Source organism: Leucopleurus acutus, assembly GCF_964270905.1.
Source record: "Leucopleurus acutus genome assembly, chromosome: 10".
Classification (NCBI taxonomy): domain Eukaryota; kingdom Metazoa; phylum Chordata; class Mammalia; order Artiodactyla; family Delphinidae; genus Leucopleurus; species Leucopleurus acutus.
The window spans coordinates 91,979,689-91,999,915 of record NC_139153.1 but is presented as its reverse complement, the minus strand read 5'-3'; the positions used below and the strand labels follow the sequence as shown (position 1 = coordinate 91,999,915).

Sequence of the window (20,227 nt, the reverse complement as noted above, 5' to 3'; positions counted from 1 at the left end):
CTATCCATTTCCTCAGCCTAATTCTTAATTCCTGGCTCCCACCTCCTCATCCAAACTTGGCTAAATCCACTTTGGAAAACCAAGGCGAATGGAACTGCCTGGGAAGAATTTGGAGAATCCACAGCTCTGTCCTTTCTTCATTCTTGAGAGCCTGGCTGGCAGCTGAGGGCACATGTGGGGGGAAGTGTGTGTGTGTGTGTGTGTTGGGAGAAGAGGGCACAGCTGTCTTGGACTGTGTCATTTTCCCTGGGAATGCTAATGTGTATTTTTGATATCCTGGTATAGTCTTTCTTTTATTTGTTCTTCCGTGTCTCTTAGAAACTGTTCTAAAATTTAAAACCCAGAGGCATCTTTCCAACTTGCATGAGCTGTATTTTGACCTCTTAAGAGGCTGTTGCCAGACGTTAGCTCCTGGTGATTTCACATGAAGTGACATCTGATTCGCTTTTAGACGCATTCCACACCAATCTGCCCAGCCCTGCAGTTTATGGGCTCACTCCTGCTGTCTTTCAACATATGGAGCACTATTAGATAGTGTGAGTTTGAGTCTTGTCAGGGAGGCTGATTAAGCCACAGTCAGGGACTGCAGTCCTATGTGTGAAATGTACCAGGCCTTGCTGAACGGCTCTGGGAGTGGCTGGAGGTGGTTGGTGCTTCTCTGTTGGGGGACAGGGAGCTTGCTAACAAAGCAAACACATTTTTTTCTATCACGGGCTGGGTCTATGGTGGTAACATTTGGCACGTTGAGTAACAGGGAACATAGATAACTGTGAACAGATGGGCAACTATTAAAAGATTTGAGGGGCTTTTATCATTTCTCAATTGGCCTTCACCTACCTACAGGATACCCAGTTCCCTTGTAAGATTACGTAAAGAATTCAATTAAATTTCTTCTTCCTTTTTTTTTTTTTTTCAATTGCGATGGAAGCAAAAGCTCTGACGTTAAGAGGAAGAGAATAGATGAGAAACTTCTAATTTTGAATCCCCTTGGGATTAGATGCTGATTTCAGCTGCGCAGAGAACACTGCCCCATATTTTGAAAGAATAGCTGCTGGCAGTTTCAGAGGAGATGACTTTCCAAAATAGACAGTGAACTCCACCATCCGTATCTGGTGACCATCTGACATTTGGACACAGAAGTACAGAGCCGTCCACATGTCTTGATATGTGTAACCTTGCTTTTAAAAATGGCAATGGCAAGTCATTATTATGCTTAAGCTCAAAACTAGTGGAATACAAAATACAAAAGAGAAATGCATTACCTTGTTCCCAGCAGCAACAGAAAATATTTACACATCTTAGAGCAATAAAATTTCTCCATACTCCGGGGCAGTGTTGTCTCTGGTGCAGGAGCATGCGAGTCCTCTTTGGCTCAGAATGATACCAGGAAAGTTCATAAGAGTGAGAAGGACTCCGGACACTGATTAAGATGAGGCATGTTTCCCTCTCTCTGGAGCAGCAGCCTGATTTGGCCCAAACCAGTCATAGGTTGGTATGGTCAGAGTTATGGTACCTGTACACTGGATCTCATGAACCTGGCCAAATTCGATTGGGTTCCATTCATCAGGGGTGGCCTTAATAACATTACAATCGAGGGCCAATAATTTTAAAGTACTTGTCCTCAAGCTACTCAGTGTAGCTATCTATAATAAAATCTGTTTGGAAGCAGGAAGGATAGATATCCAGCCCCACTTTTATTCTCAGTCCCTTAGCTTCAAAACCCATTTATCCCAGCCAAGAGTGCTGGGTAAATGAAGATCCCTGTGTCCAAAAACAACCCCACCTAAGACTAAATTTTTTCTAGAAATAACTAGCAGCAAAGGGAAATAACCATTTTTATTATTTTAAATTAAAACTTCCACCATTCAGAAGAATTGTAATTTAAAATAATTCATCAACAAAAATGCTGGAACAAATTATAGTAAGTAGAAGACAGCTCTTGGAGGGGCTGGTCTCTGTTGCCTGCTAAATGATGCAGTTTGATAAACTCATACTTCTGTGCTAGGCTCTTTGGTGTAAGGCAATTGAGTAAACAAGAATTATCAGTGGGTTTAGTGTCCCCTGGAGAATGATACTTTAACAGAAAGAATTATTGGAAATAGTTAAAATATGCTGTCACCATTTAGCAGAAACGTTGGTAATATATGTTCAGAGGCTTTTAAGTAAATACTATGTATAAATTGTATCATAGAACAAAGAAGCATCCAAGGAGACGCTTGATCATGGTGTAAAGAGAATGAGTATTTGTGTATTGCAGTATGAGGCTTGTACATCACTGAAGTGAATAGAAAATAAGCTCAGTATAATTTGTTATTTTTTTTCTGCCCCAAGTTTTATGGGTTTTTGTTTTGCATTTCACCTATTTTCCTGACATGTAGAAGTGCTCTCTAGGTAATTAAAGCCATAGCCATTCCGAATAATTTCTGTTTTCCTTCCTGCTGATGGTAAGTTTAATGGTGTCAGCTTGCTAATCCTTCCTGATGCTCACATGGCCTCCATTTGTGCCGGTGTTTTCCTAGGATGGCAGAGATGCAGGGGCTTATGGAAAGACTGGAGCAGGCCGTCGGTCGACTGGAGTCGCTGTCTGCAGGGTTACACCGGCCTCCTGGGGACTGTGGGGAAATTAACGGTGTCAGCGGAGGTAGGGCCACAAACTGTTGTCATTACTGATCTGTATGTGGGTCAATTAATTTTGTCCCCATCACATAGTTCTCATGAAATATTTCTATCAACTTTAACTCCCCTACTCCTTCCTTTATATGTGACAGTGACATTAACCAGATGCAAGCGATCCCTGAAAAAGAGAAAGAGAAAAAGAAAAAAGTCTCAACCCACAAGCCACAAAAATTTCCTGTATCTGCGCATGTTAAGAGCATAATCCATGAGCCAAATGTCATTATTCTTTCGTTTTAATGTTTATGCTGCTCTTCCACATTCAGTGACTAAATATATTATCTAAGTAATTATCAAAAAGAAACTAATGTTCCTTATTAGAATGTAAATTGGAAGGAATTATCATTCTGCACATTTTAATTTTAAAGAGAACAAGTCATTAAATTTAAGAACTGCAGTTTTAAAGGAAGAGAGTCTGATGTGAAGCCAAATATCACTTCGATGTAACATGACCACATCACGTTGTTTTACTTTTGCCTATTCCTTACCAAACACATTTTTTAAATTATATGCTAATACCACAATTTTTAAAAAAGATTTAAAAAATTATGTGATCAAACTTATAAAAAGTTAACTACTTCTTTAAAAAAAAATACCATGCACGGCCAGCTCTCTAAGTTATCTACAGTCATTTTTCCAACTTCTTCTTCTCTAAGGTTGCAGATTTAGCAAATAAAAATACAGGATATCCAGTTAAATTTGCATTTCAGATAAACTACATTCTTTTTTTTCTTTTTGATTAGAAGTGTGTTCTGAATACTGTGTGGGATATACTGCATGATACACACTTATTCAGAAATTTATTCACAATTTATTTGAAATTTAAATTTAACCAGGCGATCTGTATTTAATTTGTCAACTCTATTCTTGTCTCACACACATTTCCTCCTTATCTGACCCATTTTGAATTTTGTCAGGCTTTTGGGGCTTGAGAAAAGCCTTGGGGAAGAGGGGGCTTCAAAAAAAGCTTTCACCAGGCAAGAGCCACATTGGTGCTTCTAGAATTTCAGGCGTATTTGGAGCTGTGCCTTGTATTACGTGCCCTGGGACAAAAATTACTGTGTGAGCACAAATGCACAGGCTGGTTTTTTTTTCTCCCCCCACTCCGAACATAATGCTTTGAATGAATTGAAAGGGGGTGTTGTTTAAAGGAAAGCTGCCAGGGGCCTGTAAATTTTTTCCGCATCAAATGAGACATATCTATGATTTCATTTTAAGCCTCTTTTTGTTAACTATGGAGTTGGTATATGAGATTCAGTAGACTTTATTTGTAAGAAAATATTTTCATGTTCTCTTTAGTAACTTTGTTTCCTTATGCCTTTGGCATCAGGTGATCAAAAGACACTTCTCTGAGATTGTTGCCCACAAATATAAAGCCTGTGAATACATAAAGTTAAAATCCAACTCCCAGGAGACTGTGTAGTGTTGCTGAGTAAAAGGAAAAAAAAAAACCTCCAATAATTTGAACCTCACTTACACAAAGAGGTAAAGACACTTTGTACTTTCTTCAAAAAAAAAAAGAAAAAAAGAAAATTAATAAGCAAAATTGGAAGGCATATAATTAAATTAGTTAAGTATTTAAACATATATTTTCTAATATAACAAATAATTTCAAACCAGTTATTAAAGTAAGTTATCTTAAAGCAGCTTAGCCAGCAATTTATTATCCTATTGATAGTATGAAATGAAGAAGGATAATTAGTAAAATGTCTGAATGATATTCATCCTAAAACCTTTTACTTATCCTAAACAACATCACTTCCGTTTCTTCTTAATTAGTCAGTTTTGATGATTTCCTAAATTCTATTTTTAACAAATCCTTAAGGACAACCTCTCACCTTAAATGTAAACATCACCATTACAATGATGTTGTAACTAAAGTTAATTTTTTTTTAATTTAAAAAGAAACTTTTAGAAGGAACCCAGTCCATTACAAATCCATAGTAGACACAGATCAAACAACTGCCTTATGAGACTGTTGTTGTGATGTGTTTTATGATGTGTTTTTCCCCCACCCTGACAACCAGGTGAGTTTGACTCAACAGTTGAAGAAATATTTTCATGCCTGCCAGTTGACAAGCACTATGACAGGTGCAGGGGAATCTATGATGAATTAGAGTCCTAATCCTCCAGAATCTTTGGTCTCGATGCATTACTATTCAGGGCCTCAAATGCTTTGACTAAGAGTTGCCCAAAGGATGCAGGCTGGGGAGGAAGACAAGTCATTAAAGGCTGCCCGGAGGAGGTGTGAGCAGAGCTGAGTGATGAAAGGCAACTGATATTCTCTTTTATCATTGTCCATTCTGCTATGTAGAGGCCTCCATCACATTTGAAGAGCTTTCTCCCACTTTAAACACCCAGCAGAGACCTCTCAGACCTCTCCCATGGCAACAAGCAGGTTTATCTATTTCCAAATGGATTCATAAGGAATCTTCGGGTTTACACCCCTTTTATGTTATAGGAGTTGGTACAAACAGCATTTTGAACCTTAGGATAAGTCAGCTTCAATATCCTGCTTAGAAGTTAGACCGTAGGTGCAGAGAACTGTAAACAACTGTTTCTATCACTCTTTTGGCCTGTGGATATGGGCAAGTGGGAACCAGGGAAGAAGAAGGAAGCTTTATCCTACGCATTTATGAGCATGGATATTCCTGTCCAGTATAAGAAAGGGACTCCTAAGTTTGGGTTTGGATTTTAATAGCCTGTACTGCTGAATTTCTCAATATTATCTTTCTCAGTATTAGGGATATGCAATTAGGGACTTAGACAAAAAAATTTTTTGTTAATTAAAAAGCAGGGAAAGAAATGCAGAGCACACCAGGTTGGGCCATTGTCAATTCAGCTTTTATAGTAATTTGGCAGATCAACATTCACTATGGATTAGCTCACCAGGCATTTTTGTGCCCACCTTTGCTGTCTGTCCCTCCCCTTGCGAAGTGAAGAAGGAACAAAATGTGTGAAATCAGCTTGCTTTTCCTACTTGCCCAGACTTCATCGTTACCTTTTAATTGTCCTGAATAATCTTGGTAACTATTTGCAAGGTGATTATAGCACCTGCACAGGTCGGTATAGAAGAACGTACACTGACTTTGGATTCATAAGGCGTGTTCAGTTTTTGGATCTGCCGCTTGTTTGGTATAGCGCTTTTAACAAGTCGTGTTCTGTTTGCATCTTCATTTCCTCATCAGTCAAAGTGTGACAGTGCTACTTACCTCATAGGTTTGGGGGAGAATCAAATGAAATTATGTAGGTGAAAGTGCTTACTCTGAAGGATGAAAAATAGGAAAACACTGTTTTCTTGAGCCATTGAGGAGTGTTTAATAAGTACATATTGGGTGAATGAATGACTTGGTGAATAGGAAGAGAATGATATGAATGACATTAAACTTCCATACTACTTATGGCAAAGCAGTACCAGCTTTTCACTAAACTACCGGGGAATAACAGAATGTTCTTTTTCCAAAGGTGTGGCACCCTCGGTGGAGGCCTTTGATAAGCTGATGAACAGCATGGTGGCTGAGTTTTTAAAGAAGAGTAGGATCCTGGCTGGTGACGTTGAGACTCATGTGAGTACTTTCCTCCCCCATTCTCTGTGGAAAAGATGACTGCTATTAAAATTTTTTTAAAATAATGATCATAACAAGGGTTGGTGAGAGAATGGAGAGATTGGGACCCTTGTGCACTGCTGGTGGGAATGTAAATGTGCAGCCAGCATGGAAAAGAATATGGCGATTCTATAAAAAATTAAACATGGACCTATCATATGGTCCATCAAGTTTACTTCTGGATATATACCCAAAAGAATTGAAAGCAAGATCTCAAAGAGATATTTATATACCCATGTTCATAGTAGCATTATTCACAATAGCTGAAAGGTGGAAGCCACCCAGGTTTCTGTTGACAGATGAATGGATCAACAAAATGTGGTTTGTACATACAAAGGAATATTATTCAGCCATAAAAAAGGAAATTCTGACACATAGGAAAACATGGATGAACCTTGAGGACATTGTGCTAAGTAAATTAAGCCAGTCACAAAAAGATGCTGTATGATCTCATTTATCTGAGGCATCAAGAGCAGTCAAACTCATAGAAACAGAAAGTAGAAGGGTGCTCGCCAGGGCCTAGGGAGAGGGAGAAAAATGGGAACTTGTTTAACAGGTATAGAGTTTTAGTTTTTCGATGCAAACTAAACTCCAGAAAGAATTCTGGGGATCTGATGCACAGCAATGTGAATATACCTGACACCACTGAACTGTACACTTAAAAACGGTTAATATGGTACATTTTATGTTGTGTGTATTTTACCATAATTTTTTTAAAAAGTGCAGCCTGAGGAAAAACAAAGTCATAGAATTTGATAATCTCTGGATTGGTCGAGACTTTTAATGATATCTAGGCCAGCCTCCCAGTTTTAGACACCTTTAATGCATTTTAAAATGTTTAGCATCCTCCCTGAGGCTAGTTGTTATTTGCATGCATGTTATGAAAATCTAAAGTAAAAGCCAAACCAATTAAAAACCTAAAAGAGATTTATGACCAGGTTTTTCTTATTTATTTACCTTTGTTTCTTGCAAAGGATTGAATTCCACGTCCATCTGCTTGTAGATTTCTCAGCAATGAGAGAGTCCCAGCAAAATCATTTTCAGTATAGGCTCACGGAAAATCTGATTCTTGAATAAAGTTGTGGTTTGTGGTTAAAAACAAACAAACAAACAACAACAACAAAAACGTATAAAGGGATTCTCCTTCCCCACTTAGACTTTATATACAACACTCAACACCAGTCTTCCAGGGGATCTGGTGACTCAGGTTATACCACTGGTTCCAGATTTGTAATTAAATAGGTGCTTATCTCATCACATTTGCAATGTGTTTGTTCACCACATCTAAGAAAAATGAAGATTCTTCTCATGGCCTCCATTTTTATTAAACATACCTGCTGAAATACTCATTGGCAAAAGAGAGGAAGCGCTAATGTACAGGAGTTCTAGAAAAGTCTGTGTAGTAAGACATATTCACTTCTAATGTATCACAGAGCTCTAGAATTGCTCTGGTCTATTCTTGAGCTTGATGTTTTTGTTTACAGAAACCTAGTCTGTCGTCGTAAGGTAGTGGCTGAGCTTCTTATACTGAGTCATGATAGTACCTGCAAGCTAACATATAAAATGGAGTATTACCCCCAATACACTAAATGAGATTCTTGAATGATTAAAGAACAGTTTACGCTCTTGAACACTATTACAATAATTATTGTATCACTATTATAACCATTAATATTGACATTACGCTTCTGAGGTACACAGTACATTATAATTCTTATTAGTAATAGCTCACAAAATTCTATGTAATTTTTTTTACTGGGGAATAATGAAGCCTGTAAATATGTATATTTAACTTTGCATTTAAAAAATTGTAGGGTTTGCATACTAAGTAAGTCTTCAAGTTACATAGTAAACTGTTCCTTTAAATTCCTTTTAGAACACAGTGAGTTATAAATAAAGTGTAGCTTGATTTATATTAAGTTTTTTCTTCTCTCCACTCATTAGCCTGAGAACAGTATGACTCAAAGGAAGGAATATTCTCAATAATGAATATGTAATGCTCAAAGAAATTTATGTTTTTCACTAATTAGTTTTTTAAAAAGGAAGGAAGGAAGGTGGGGAAAGAAAGAAGGAAGGAAGGAAGGAAAGAAAGAGAAGAGAAAGAGAGAAAAACACTTGTCATCCAAAAATGTAGACTCTGGTTCTACAACACAAAGAAAAGTACAGGCAGCTATCATCCATCTGCCCATTACTTCAATACATTAAACAAGTAGTTTATTTTTTCTCTCTTATAGAACCATGTGTCACTGACGTTAAGCTTGCAGCTGCTGCCTCTCACATAAGCCAGAAGTGAGGGTTGAACTTTGTTCCAAGAACACACCTGTTGCCTAGGAAAAAAACCCCACATACCTGATTGTACAGTATGGAAATTTGAGAATGACACAAATGTGCATCATGTTAAATCCTGTCCCTCTGCTTAAAAGCTATTTCACAGATACTAATAATGAATAAGGGCAGCCGAGCTATGATTTAACGTCTGTCTTGATGTGTTGGCTGCTGGTTGGGCTTAATTTACTGAACACTCAATAGTCTATTGACAGAACAGACCACAAAAAAGAGGAACTAATAGCTACAATTAGGAAGCTCTGCTGAACCGAAGAACATAACAGGTTTAGAAAAGATTAGATCTTGTAAAGCCTTCTCGTATGCAACATAAACCGAAGGGCTTATTTAAATTACCCTCCAGCCCAGGAACACTGACGCAGCTTGCGCCCTTTTTAAGAAATAATAAACAATGCATATTTTTATAATAGATGTTTAGGGTAAATATAGTCCTCAATGTCAAAGGAAAGGATCCCCTAGAAACTGGGCCTACAGAATTCTAAGCCCTTGGTCAGCTGTCATTTACCCTTAAATGCATCACTGTGTTTTGTTTTTTTTTTTACAAAGCTGTCCTGTTGCTATTCATGGTATATGGAACTAATCTTGGGTCTATTTCTAAATGATTTGACAATCATGAAACAACTGCAAATCATATAGCTCTTCCTAACTCAAGCCCTTTTTGGAGATTTATAGAATTTATATTTTAATGTTTGTAAGTGTCTGGAACATTTATTTCTTATCATGATTAAAATCGATAAAAAAGAAATATTCTTTTATTAATCAAGAAAAATGAGAGAAACACATTTTTAACAAAAGGGCAATAAAATTCAACGAAAAAGTATAACATGCTACACATGGTAGGGTTAAATCGCACCGCACAATATTATGTCCTTGAGTTCCTGGACTTTATAAAGGATGAACCTATTTAGACAATTATTATAGCTGTACTTTTGATGGGTCGTGATTACTCTTCTAGATGTTCCTAGGATTTGTTATATACTTAAATCATCTACAAAATATCTTGTTCATTTTATGCCACGCTGGTTGGGTGACATGTCCAAAGGGTGGGAAAGTAAGAATGATCTCTTCTTGTTGTATTTGGATTTTAGAGCTGCCTCTTACTTTTTATAGAATGACCTTAAACTAGTCCCTTACCCTTCTCAGTAATGAGACTGGACGACATCATTTCCAAGGGCTCTCAGAGCCCCTTTGAGTGACTCACCCGTTGTCTCATGTAAAAAGCATGAGGGAGTTACTCAGTTGCCAGATGAAGAGCTTGAGATAGAACAGCATCATCACCATTAAAAAAAAAATCCTGAGCCATGCCAGGGAAAGTACCTCAATCATCTGAACTTGCAAGACAAGCTGAAGGAAACATGTCAGAAAAAGGATACACAGAACACTAAGGACAACATATCATCCTGCTTTATGATGATATAGAAAAAAATCAGACTCCTTCGTTTAAAAAGACCTTGCGGCCTCCATGAGTCTGTCCTTCTTGGTCTTACAGGTTGTCACTTCTTCCTTTATGTGGACCTATCTCTAGAATAAATAATGAAAAAATGTCTACATATTTATTTTACTATTTGTATCCATATTCTTCCTTGATTTCAGAAAACTTTTGTGGGTAATTTGTACTCACTTAAAAAATGACCATTTGCATTTTTGGTGCTTTATAATCTGGGTCTATATAGAAACCCTCCTGTCCCCACCAAAAAAACAAAGAAATGATCAGAAGCACAAGTTTGGAGTTGACTCAATGAAACAGCCCATTCCGTACAGATCCTCCTCACTGTCCTGCTTGCCTTTGGCCAAGTTGGTCCTCCCATTAACGAGTTTCTTGCTAATAGCTTTAATCTGAACATTTATTTTTATTATAATTAGACATGAATACTTTGGCAATCTCAAGTCCAAAGGATCTGTACATCTTTCACATTCTCCAAATGGCAGAGACAAAAAAAAAAAAATGACTTGTACAAAGAATTCTGCATCTAGATTTCATGAAACAGGCTTTATATCAGGGATCTTGCATCTTACAGTCTTGGCCAGTTATGTTAGTCAGAATTATTAGAGAAGGAAATACCTTATAAATCATCCATTCCAATATACATCCTCATTTTTTTCTTTTTTTTAAATTTATTATTATTTTTGGCTGCATTGGGTCTTCGTTCCTGCGTGCGGGCTTTCTCTAGTTGTGGCGAGCAGGGGCTCCTCTTTGTTGCGGTGCACGGGCTTCTCACTGCGGTGGCTTCTCTGGTTGTGGAGCACGGGCTCTAGGCACACGGGCTCAGTAGCACTTGGGCTTAGTTGCTCCGCAGCATGTGGGATCTTCCTGGACCAGGGCTCGAACCCGTGTCCCTTGCGTTGACAGGCAGATTCTTAACCACTGCTCCACCAGGGAAGCCCCTCTTTTTCTTTCTTTGTCGTTCTGCCGTCCTTACTCTCTCCCTCCCTCCCTCTCATCCTCCTTCCTTCCTTCCCTACCTTCTTTTCTTCGTTTCTCTTTTTTTGCGGTACACAGGCCTCTCGCTGCTGTGGCCTCTCCCGTTGTGGAGCACAGGCTCCGGACGCGCAGGCTCAGCGGCCATGGCTCACGGGCCCAGCCGCTCCGCGGCATGTGGGATCTTCCCGGACCAGGGCACGAACCTGCATTCCCTGCATCGGCAGGCGGATTCTCAACCACTGCGCCACCAGGGAAGCCCCGTTTCTCTTTTTCTCTTTCTTTCTTCTTTTTCTCTTTCTTTCTTCAGAGAAGGAAACTACAACTTAGCGAGGTAGGAGATGTAGATGATGTGTCGAATGCAGCACCATGACCCTATGGCAGAGCCAGAAATCTGGTCTCCAAAGTCTCCATCCATGGTTTGGGAGATGCCAGGCTTAGACCCCCGGGCTGCTGTCTTCCACTGCCTTTGTAGGCACCTGGATCGCTAGTGAGAAGCAATAGCACTTATCTGCCACCTCTTCCTGCCCTCTGCACTCTACAGCTATTACAGTTTGCCCTACCGAATTTCCACAATATATGGAAAGGTCATGACGAAGGTGGGCTCAGGCACAACGGGTGAGGAGAGGATGGAACATCAGTGTGACTCATGTCTTTCATGTGTCTTCTCAGAGTAGCACTGAGTGAGGTGACAGGGAGAACAGTGACCTCCAGGATGGAGGTCTGTGTCCCTTGTGGGTCTTCGCTTCTCCCCCATCACACTAGCCTTGTCTCAGCCTGGTCATCACTCACTGTGCTGTTGACACCAAATTTGCAGAATTCAGAAAGGTCACAGATAGATCCAAGCTCTGTTATTATTTCTTCCCAAGAAGGCGGGGAATTTTTATTCTCAGCATTGTGCTGAGAATTTTGCTATCCTACATATGCGTTGACTCACAGCCTGTTCCTATTACGTCACCAGCCTTAGTCGGACATCCCTGTGACTGCTTTTTAACTCAAGGATGTTTGCGTTCAGAACATCTGATCCCTGTCTCTTTCCTTGAAAATTCTAGTTTCATAGCACATTCAGAGCCGTGGAGAGGCTCTAAATAAGGAACTGGACTTGGAATCTAAGCATCTCTTAAAGGGCCACAGGCATCACTAACCTCCAGGATCTCCCTGTTTACTCCACCAAAAATAAAATACGTTACCAGAGTATTTTGCTGAAACAATGAATTAGGTTCCATGAATCTCTCAGGTTAAGATGAGATCTGTGCTTTTCTTTCTGCTTCTTAAAGGAAACCTTCTAAGAAAGCCTGTGGAATGCCTGTCCTGATTATCCTCTTCTGTGTTCACTGGCATTAGCGAAACTTCAGAAGAGCCAACATATGCAGGGGTGTGTTCTGAGCGTGCTCAGGCTGCTGTGGTTGGGGGTGAGCTACGTCACCCACCCGCTGGGCCCTCTGGGCCTACACCTGGGGAAAATTAGGTGATTGGGTCTGACGAGAATGGTGTTGCTCTACGTAAAAGCATAGCAAGAATCTGCAACTTAGTCTGTGTCAGGAGTTCCTGAGGGTGACCAGCAACTGTTCTCCAAACATTTTTCCCCTCAGTAATACCCTTTCAGAAGATTGTTTCCCACATCAGAATTTAATCATGTTACCTAGTACTGCAAAATAGAGGCCCTTTTCCTTTTTTTCCCCCTGTATTTCCTTCTTTCTAAAACTATGCCAATAATGGGAACATTTGCTGTTGTTTTCTTTCTAGACTTCAGGATAGTTGAATTGTTTGCCTGGAGGCTGCTTCAGCATCTAAAAATTAATACTTTGTCTAAAAGTAAAGACCTGATTTCATTTAGATTATCTTGTTATTTCTATTCAAGCAACCATCCCCACAGAACACACCACACACACACAGACATGCCCCCACACACATGTATATCCACTATTCACCTAAGAATTCGTTATAATTCTGTATTAACTACACATAAGAAAAAACAGTCTTGGTCAAATATATGGGTGTTCTGACCCAAGAGTCACTCTAACTGTAGGATATGTGTTTTCAGATTTCTTAGTGTGCATGAGGCAAGTACAAAATATGCTTTTTTTACCATTAGTATGTTTTTCCCTTTCCAGTTGTACTTAGATTATGGTTTAACATGGTACGTTTTAAAATATAACAGTTTATACATTTTATAACTCATTACCAGCCAATTCTTTTTAATATATCAAGTATAAGATGTTTTGGTGATGTAAAAAAAAAAACAGGGTATTCAATGAATTAATCACTTATATGTGTTTGCAATAGAAATCCTTTCCCTTTCAGAAAACGCTTTGCAAAATAAGTATTTTAAATGGCAAGGTACTGGGAATGCTGATAGTTGACTTGCAATTGCTTTGATTAAACAGCTTAATATACAGAATAGGTGGTCTGATTTATCCCTTTGGGCCCACCTGTTGAGTGTTGGGATCTATTTCAAGGTTCCAGAAATATGCTGTTTTCCTCTTGCCCTCTCAGTGTCTAGCATAGTAGGTGGTTAATAAATTTTTGCTAAATGAATGATTGAAAATGAATCAAATCCTTAACAAATTATTGACTCAATGAATGATGAATGTACTGTGGCTGACAATTTGGATCAAGCAATATCCCAGATGAGGAGTTAAAAGAAAATCAAGGCCAGGTTTTATGTCCTGAACTAGCAAGTGAAATATTGGAGAAACATAGATTCTATAGATTTTTGTTTATCCTGTGTGCACACGCGCACGCACACACACACACACACACACACACACACACACACATCCTGGTTTTGTCGTAGCCCTGATAATGTATGTAGTACCCCCCTCATTCCCTTTATTCTCATTCCTCTTTTATAGTTGAGAAAAGTGAGCCATTGAAAGACTAGCGCGCTAAGGCACCTTAAGAAAGCTAGATGAGAATTCATAAGTAATAGGAAAATCCATCAGTATAGTGACTCGTAGCCCAATAGAAATCTCATGAGTGCTATGTGTGACAGGATATTTTTGTGAACCTTACTGTAAGTATTTTAAACTGAAGGTCAGATTTAGAAAAGAAATAGGATTTTGTTTGGTTTTTCTGTTTGCATTGGGTTTTGGCATGTTGCTTTCCCCTTCAATCATTAACATTAAAATGATAGCCATCAGGCAAGAAATAACTTTGGAGTCTAAAAAGAAAATTGAATTTTTGTCCAGGACTTCATGGCATATTTCCAATAACCAGCTCTCCCTGGTTTTAAGAGTCTTTAGTTTTATTTATATAATTTTAAATATCTGGGTGAAAAGTGAAAAATTCAATAGATTGTCTCAATATGTCCAGTTCAGACAGTCCCAAATTTTAAATGGGGACTCCCACCCCAAAGTTCATCTGCAGGTTAGTTCTTAGAAACTTGGAAGACACTTGCCCACAGACTTAACGTAAGGGATGGGTGGTTCGTTTTCTATGCAAAGATGCAGAAGAGTATTACTCCACTTGTAGTACACAGACCACCACCATTCGCAAATTCTGCTAATGGTCTGCTATGAGATGAGTACAAAAATTGTGAGTAAGACGTTGAACACTTTTATAACAATCCAACAAGAGTAATTTTAAGACTTCTAAGTCTGGTAGTTTAAAAGACTTGGACTTATGCTTTGTGTGTCTGGTTTTTATTCATTTTTCTAGTAAGGCTCTTTTATTTATTTTACAAAACTATCACTCCGTGATAGATGAGAAATTAAAAAGAAAATCTTCACTGAAGGTTTTTTGAGTAGCACTAGGTAATGCAAAATGTTAGGAAAAACTCTTCCACTATGCTTTTAGTTAGATGAAGCAGGAAAACAATCACATTAAATGAAAAGCATTCATTTGTTATAAATGCTGATACCTAGGCGAGTGTGAATTTAATTAGAGAAGGACTTAGAACTAGATAGGGATTTCTATGCAGATGATGCATACTTTCAGCTGATGTTGGGCCTGGTTCCTTTTTCCTTTCGCTACCAAGCACAGAATTTTTCTTTTTCTTTTTCTTTATATGAGTGTATAATTACTCTCCTTTGATTATAAGAATAACTTTGGAATTGACAAATGGGACCCAAAAAAGGCAGGAAAAGAGATTTTCTAAGGATAATGGAGCAGGAACTGAAAGGAAAGGGTAAAGAGGTGATATATACACTTAAGAAAGATTTGCCTTATTGAAAATAAAGTCTGGAAGGATACTTCTTGAATTTTTAGGGGGTAAACTTACCAAAAGCTTTTACTTCCTAAACATCCATGTCTTTTGAACTTTTTATAACAAGCATGTATAAACTGTTTTCATCAGAAGAAGGGGAAAGGAATATTTGATATTTTAAGAAAAAATCTTGGAATCGAGGTATTGCCTGGAAGGGATTTCACTGAGCAGCAAAAGACAAGTGAGAAAATGTGGGCACCAAATGGTGTTGATCCCACACAGCTTGGCTGCAGGGTGACCTCGTGGTCAGGAGTCCAAGATGCCTGGGAATCCATAGGGATTCTGGGAACCAGCGTTCAGCAAGGACTTTCCTAGGTTGAGTGTTCATAGTGAGATCTTAGTGTAGATGGGCTGATGTCGGGTCTATATGGTTGACAAATGAACAAAATCTGGTTTGTAGCTAAATTTTATAGTCACTAGAGATCGACTTCATTTCCCTGCCTTATTTAAATTTTCTATGTTAGTGACAGAGGCAACTGTAAAGAAGGGGAAAGAGAACTAGCATTTATTGAGAACCTGGTATGTTAGGCACTTCGTGCAGCTGCCAACAAACATTGCTTTACTTGATCACTAGGAGAACCTGTTAAGGTACGTAAATTCGAGACAAAGAAGCCCAGTCTCAGTAAGGTTGGGTAACTTGCTTATAGCCATGCATTTAGAAATGAGCAGCATTGGATTCTGTCTAAGGCCTATCTGAAGATTTAAGCTCACAGTTTCTCTGCTATACCACACTGCTTTCCAATAATTTCAGTCATTCATTTTTTAGCGGTAGTTACTGAGCTTCTGGTGTAATAAAGGCCCTTCTACATCGGCACCCAGTGGCCTAGTCTTCAAGAGCCTATTACCTACTTGGAGACCCAAGGCATATACATATGCATGAAAGTTAAATAAGAGTATGGCTTAAATAATACAGAATGAAAGGACAATGCTTAGCATTACAGTGCATTCTAGAATAAGGAGTACTTGTTGCCTCTAATTTTTCTGATTCATTAGAGCAGCCAAGTATCCTTTACTTGTATAGACCCAAAATTCATCAACCGTGAAGCAGTTCTGGCTTCCTGAGTCAAAAGATTTAGTTTAAACATGTTGATAAAATGCTTTAGATTCCTTAAGTGTTAGAAAAGCAAGTTAGAGAATTCAAAGAAGGGCCAATCTGCCAAGTGTTTTGTAGCTACACAGTGGTTGAATTTGAAGATGAAGTTTATTTCAGAGAATAGTTTTGTTCGATTACAAACTTGTAACAATATTCTACCTGTAAGAAAAGCAAACAGATTTAAATATACAATAGTGTTTTCTTTTTTTTTTTTTCCTAGTCCGATGCCTTAAGAAATACTCACTGTTTTATTTATTTATTTGGCCGCATCGGGTCTTCGTTGTGGCATGCGGGCTTCTCTCTAATTATGGCATGTGGGTTTTCTCTCTCTAGGTGTGGCGTGTGGGCTGTGTAGTTTGTGGCACACAGCCTCTCTAGTTGAGGCACCCAGGCTCAGTAGTTGTGGTACGCGGGCTTAGTTGCCCTGCAGCATGTGGGATCTTAGTTCCCCGACCAGGGATCGAACTGCATCCTCTGCATTGGAAGGGGGATTCTTCACCACTGGACCACCAGGGAAGTCCCAAGAAATACTCACTGGTTTTAATTATTTCAAATATTTCATTTTAAAAAATATAATTTACAATTAATTATTTAGAAAAGTTCTATGTTGGGTTTTTTAAATTACACTGATTGGTTTTATGTTATAGATTTTGACAACTTTCTACACATTCTATTTTTGTGGCCTGCTTGTTTAACTTAGACCATGTGCTCTGGGGCTCTTTCCATGTCAGTAAGTTGAGGTCTATACTATCACTTTTTAGTGACTACATAGTATTTCATTGTATGGTTACACTATAATTGATGTAAACAATCAAAATTGTATGTAGGGGAAGTAATACGTACAAGAATGCAGAGCCCAAACGTGGGTGAGATGAGGGAGGTCCTAGGGTGTGACTCTGAGAGGGCGCACACCTGGGCTCCCCACCAGCCTCACCTGGTCCCTTCCCTGCAAGGATGGTCATCTAGTGGTATTTATAATCATTTAAAAAATTAGTGATGTTTGACTTATTTTCAGTTTTTCCCCTATTAGAAATGAAATTACAGTGCATGTCCTTGTACAAATACTATTTTATAATTGTACAATTATTTATCAAGGAAAATTCCAAGCATTGGAAGTGATAGGTCAATGGTAAATGCTCCCTAATATTTATCGTCCCCCCTGCCCTTCCTCCCCACCACACACATTGTACTGATTTCATACCCTCAGTGTCTAAAAGTACTTTAGGCTGTTCAGTGATAATTACAAACTAGGAAAATAAGAATTTTAGGGACACAATGCATGATTTGAATGCACATTATTATTCATGGAATCAATTTTTTCAAAATACTTTGCCCTCCATTGCACAAACAAGAAGATAAAAAACAAAGCTATATGTCCTCCTATAAAACATTCTTTTTGCAAAAGAAGACCATTTATCAGTTCTACCTTTTATCTATTTGACATGCCAGGAAAATTGTTTAAATTGCTTCTTTGGGGCTGGATGTGACATGTTCTGGATGGGGTTGGTTGGGTGTTACTTTAATGGTAACTGATAATGCAGCTGAGCTGTATAATAGACGATCTCAGGCATGGATATAGAAAGGACACGTTGGAGCTGTTCCTTAGTGTCAGAACTGTGCACCGTGGCTGATGCAAATACTTATGTGAGCTGGAAGTTGTCAAGGCAACAGTCCTATTAATGAAGAATGAACCTCTTTTATTATCAGTGCCTGGATGATTTTTTTTTTAATAAAATGTGCCTAGTAGTCTCACATTGACATTTTCAATCTACCTACTCATCTTTCCTTTCTAGGCTGCAAAACTATTTAGCTCTATTCAGTAAGCATGCATCTTTTCTCTGCCAATGAAAGTGGAATCACTGAAAAAAAAAATAGTCAACTGTAAGGACAGTAAAAATACTAATTTATAACAATTACCTAATGTAAAATTATTGTCCTTTTGATACATGCTTTGGCTAAGGCAGAGCCTGGAATTGACAGGGACTTGGTTGGTATGTGAGCAGGCCAGAGTCTTTAAATTCACATGTCTTTATGATTTAATGGAGTACTGCCAACATATTTATAAGTAAGTGGAGTGTGGCATGACTGCTTCCTTCTCCTGGTCAGACTGTAAATTTAGACTCCATTTTATTGTGTGCACACTGGATACTTTAAAAAAAAAAAAAAAAAGCTGTGGTTGAATTGTAGGCTTTAGGGAACGCTGTTGTCTTGAAGAGCCAGAGAGACATGTTAAGAGGAACGATGGTTAGAAATTTCTGGGTACCGAGCATTGTGCTTCCTGGGTTCTAGAGAGAAGGAAATCGTTTCTTTAAAAAAAAAAAACTTTTCCTTTTTTTATGAGACTACTTCTTGTGTCTGTCAAGCTAACTAAATGGGAAAACTTACCTTTTCGATCATGGTTATCAGCAATCCATTCCTTTCAAAATCAGATGTTTGTTGTCTGTTCCACACAACTGGTACCTTGTTGCTTGTTACTCACAGTCACTAGTCGTTCTCTGGGTTCATGACTTGTTTCCCCTGATTTATACCTCGTAGCACCTAGCAACATAGTAGGTACTCAGAAATTACTTTCTGTTTATGAAATTAAATAATAATCTTCTATTGTATTCAGTCATATCTTTTAAATAATTTTTTTCTGATAATAAAATTTAAATGTTTGAGGTAGAAAATTTGACAAATAAATGTATGAAGAAGAAAATAGAAACCACTCATAATCCCACTACTCAGAGTTAACCACCACTGATATCATGGCATATTTATTTCATCAGGACATTGTTCAAAGTCCTGTTTCCTCCTTGATAAGATAGAATCAACACTGATCTATGCAGGTCATATGTATAAGGACAAGTGACACATGCCAAGAAGGGTACAGGTAGTCCAGGGGAGATATTAAGATGCAAATTGAAATTAAGGGGACAGTTGTAGTCCAAGCAAAACTTGGCCCTTTTCCAGTGTCACTGTGGCAATCTCAGGGTCAACAACAAGTAGCAGTCAATCTGATTTCTCATTTCTTAACTTCTATCTTTAGACTACATTACTGACAAAACAGATTTTGCCCTCAGAACAAGTTTTAGCACAAGCAGATGTACAGTTTTCTTTGTTGATGGTAATCCTGGCTTGCTTCTTTGTGCCTTTTTCTGTTGGCACATAGGGAAGAGAGAGCCGTTTCCCAAACTTATGCAAAATAGGCAAAAGTCCATGGGAACTAAAGATGTCATAGTGAAGAGACATTGTGTACTTGTATGTTTTATTCTTGGCAGTGATGGGCCAGTTTGGGTGTTGCTTTAGTCCCCTTACAAGCATCTCCAGATAAATATGATAAAAATAACAATAGTAAGAACAGAGAATAAAGTGTCATGCACTGAGGATAAAAGCACCTTTAGAGAACTTTGCTTTTTTTTTGCGGTACGCGGGCCTCTCACTGTTGTGGCCTCTCCCGTTGCGGAGCACAGGCTCCGGACGCGCAGGCTCAGCGGCCATGGCTCACAGGCCTAGCCGCTCCGCGGCATGTGGGATCCTCCCGGACCGGGGCACAAACCCGCGTCATCTGCATCGGCAGGCAGACTCTCAACCACTGCGCCACCAGGGAAGCCCTGGACAGTGGTTTTTATCGCTAGCATTTCTCTGGTACTTTCTTAGAATTTGTATCTCTCTGCTTATATTGCTCATCTGTTCATGCATGCTTTTCTACTGTATAGCTGATTCACTTTGTTATAAAGCAGAAACTAACACACCATTTTAAAGCAATTATACTCCAATGAAGATGTTAAAAATAAAAATAAATAAAATAAAATTACACTGGCCAAAATGAAAACAACAACAACAACACTGTAACAGAAATGAAGAATGGCTTTGATAGGCTTATTAGTAGACTGTACACAGCTGAG

General features: G+C 38.6%; 1 protein-coding gene across 3 annotated transcripts in view; it reads left to right on the top strand.

Annotated features, from left to right (window-relative positions):
• Positions 1-2,520: 2,520 nt before the first annotated feature.
• Positions 2,521-20,227, top strand: part of CAP2 (cyclase associated actin cytoskeleton regulatory protein 2) — a gene marked incomplete at its 5' end in the record, with an annotated part of 105,785 nt that continues 88,078 nt past the window's right edge. For all 3 annotated transcript variants that reach the window (XM_082848804.1, XM_082848805.1, XM_082848803.1), the window contains 2 exons: positions 2,521-2,641; positions 6,139-6,239. In XM_082848804.1, the coding sequence (XP_082704930.1) occupies positions 2,521-2,641; positions 6,139-6,239 (222 nt within the window). The remainder of the gene's footprint in view (positions 2,642-6,138; positions 6,240-20,227) is intronic.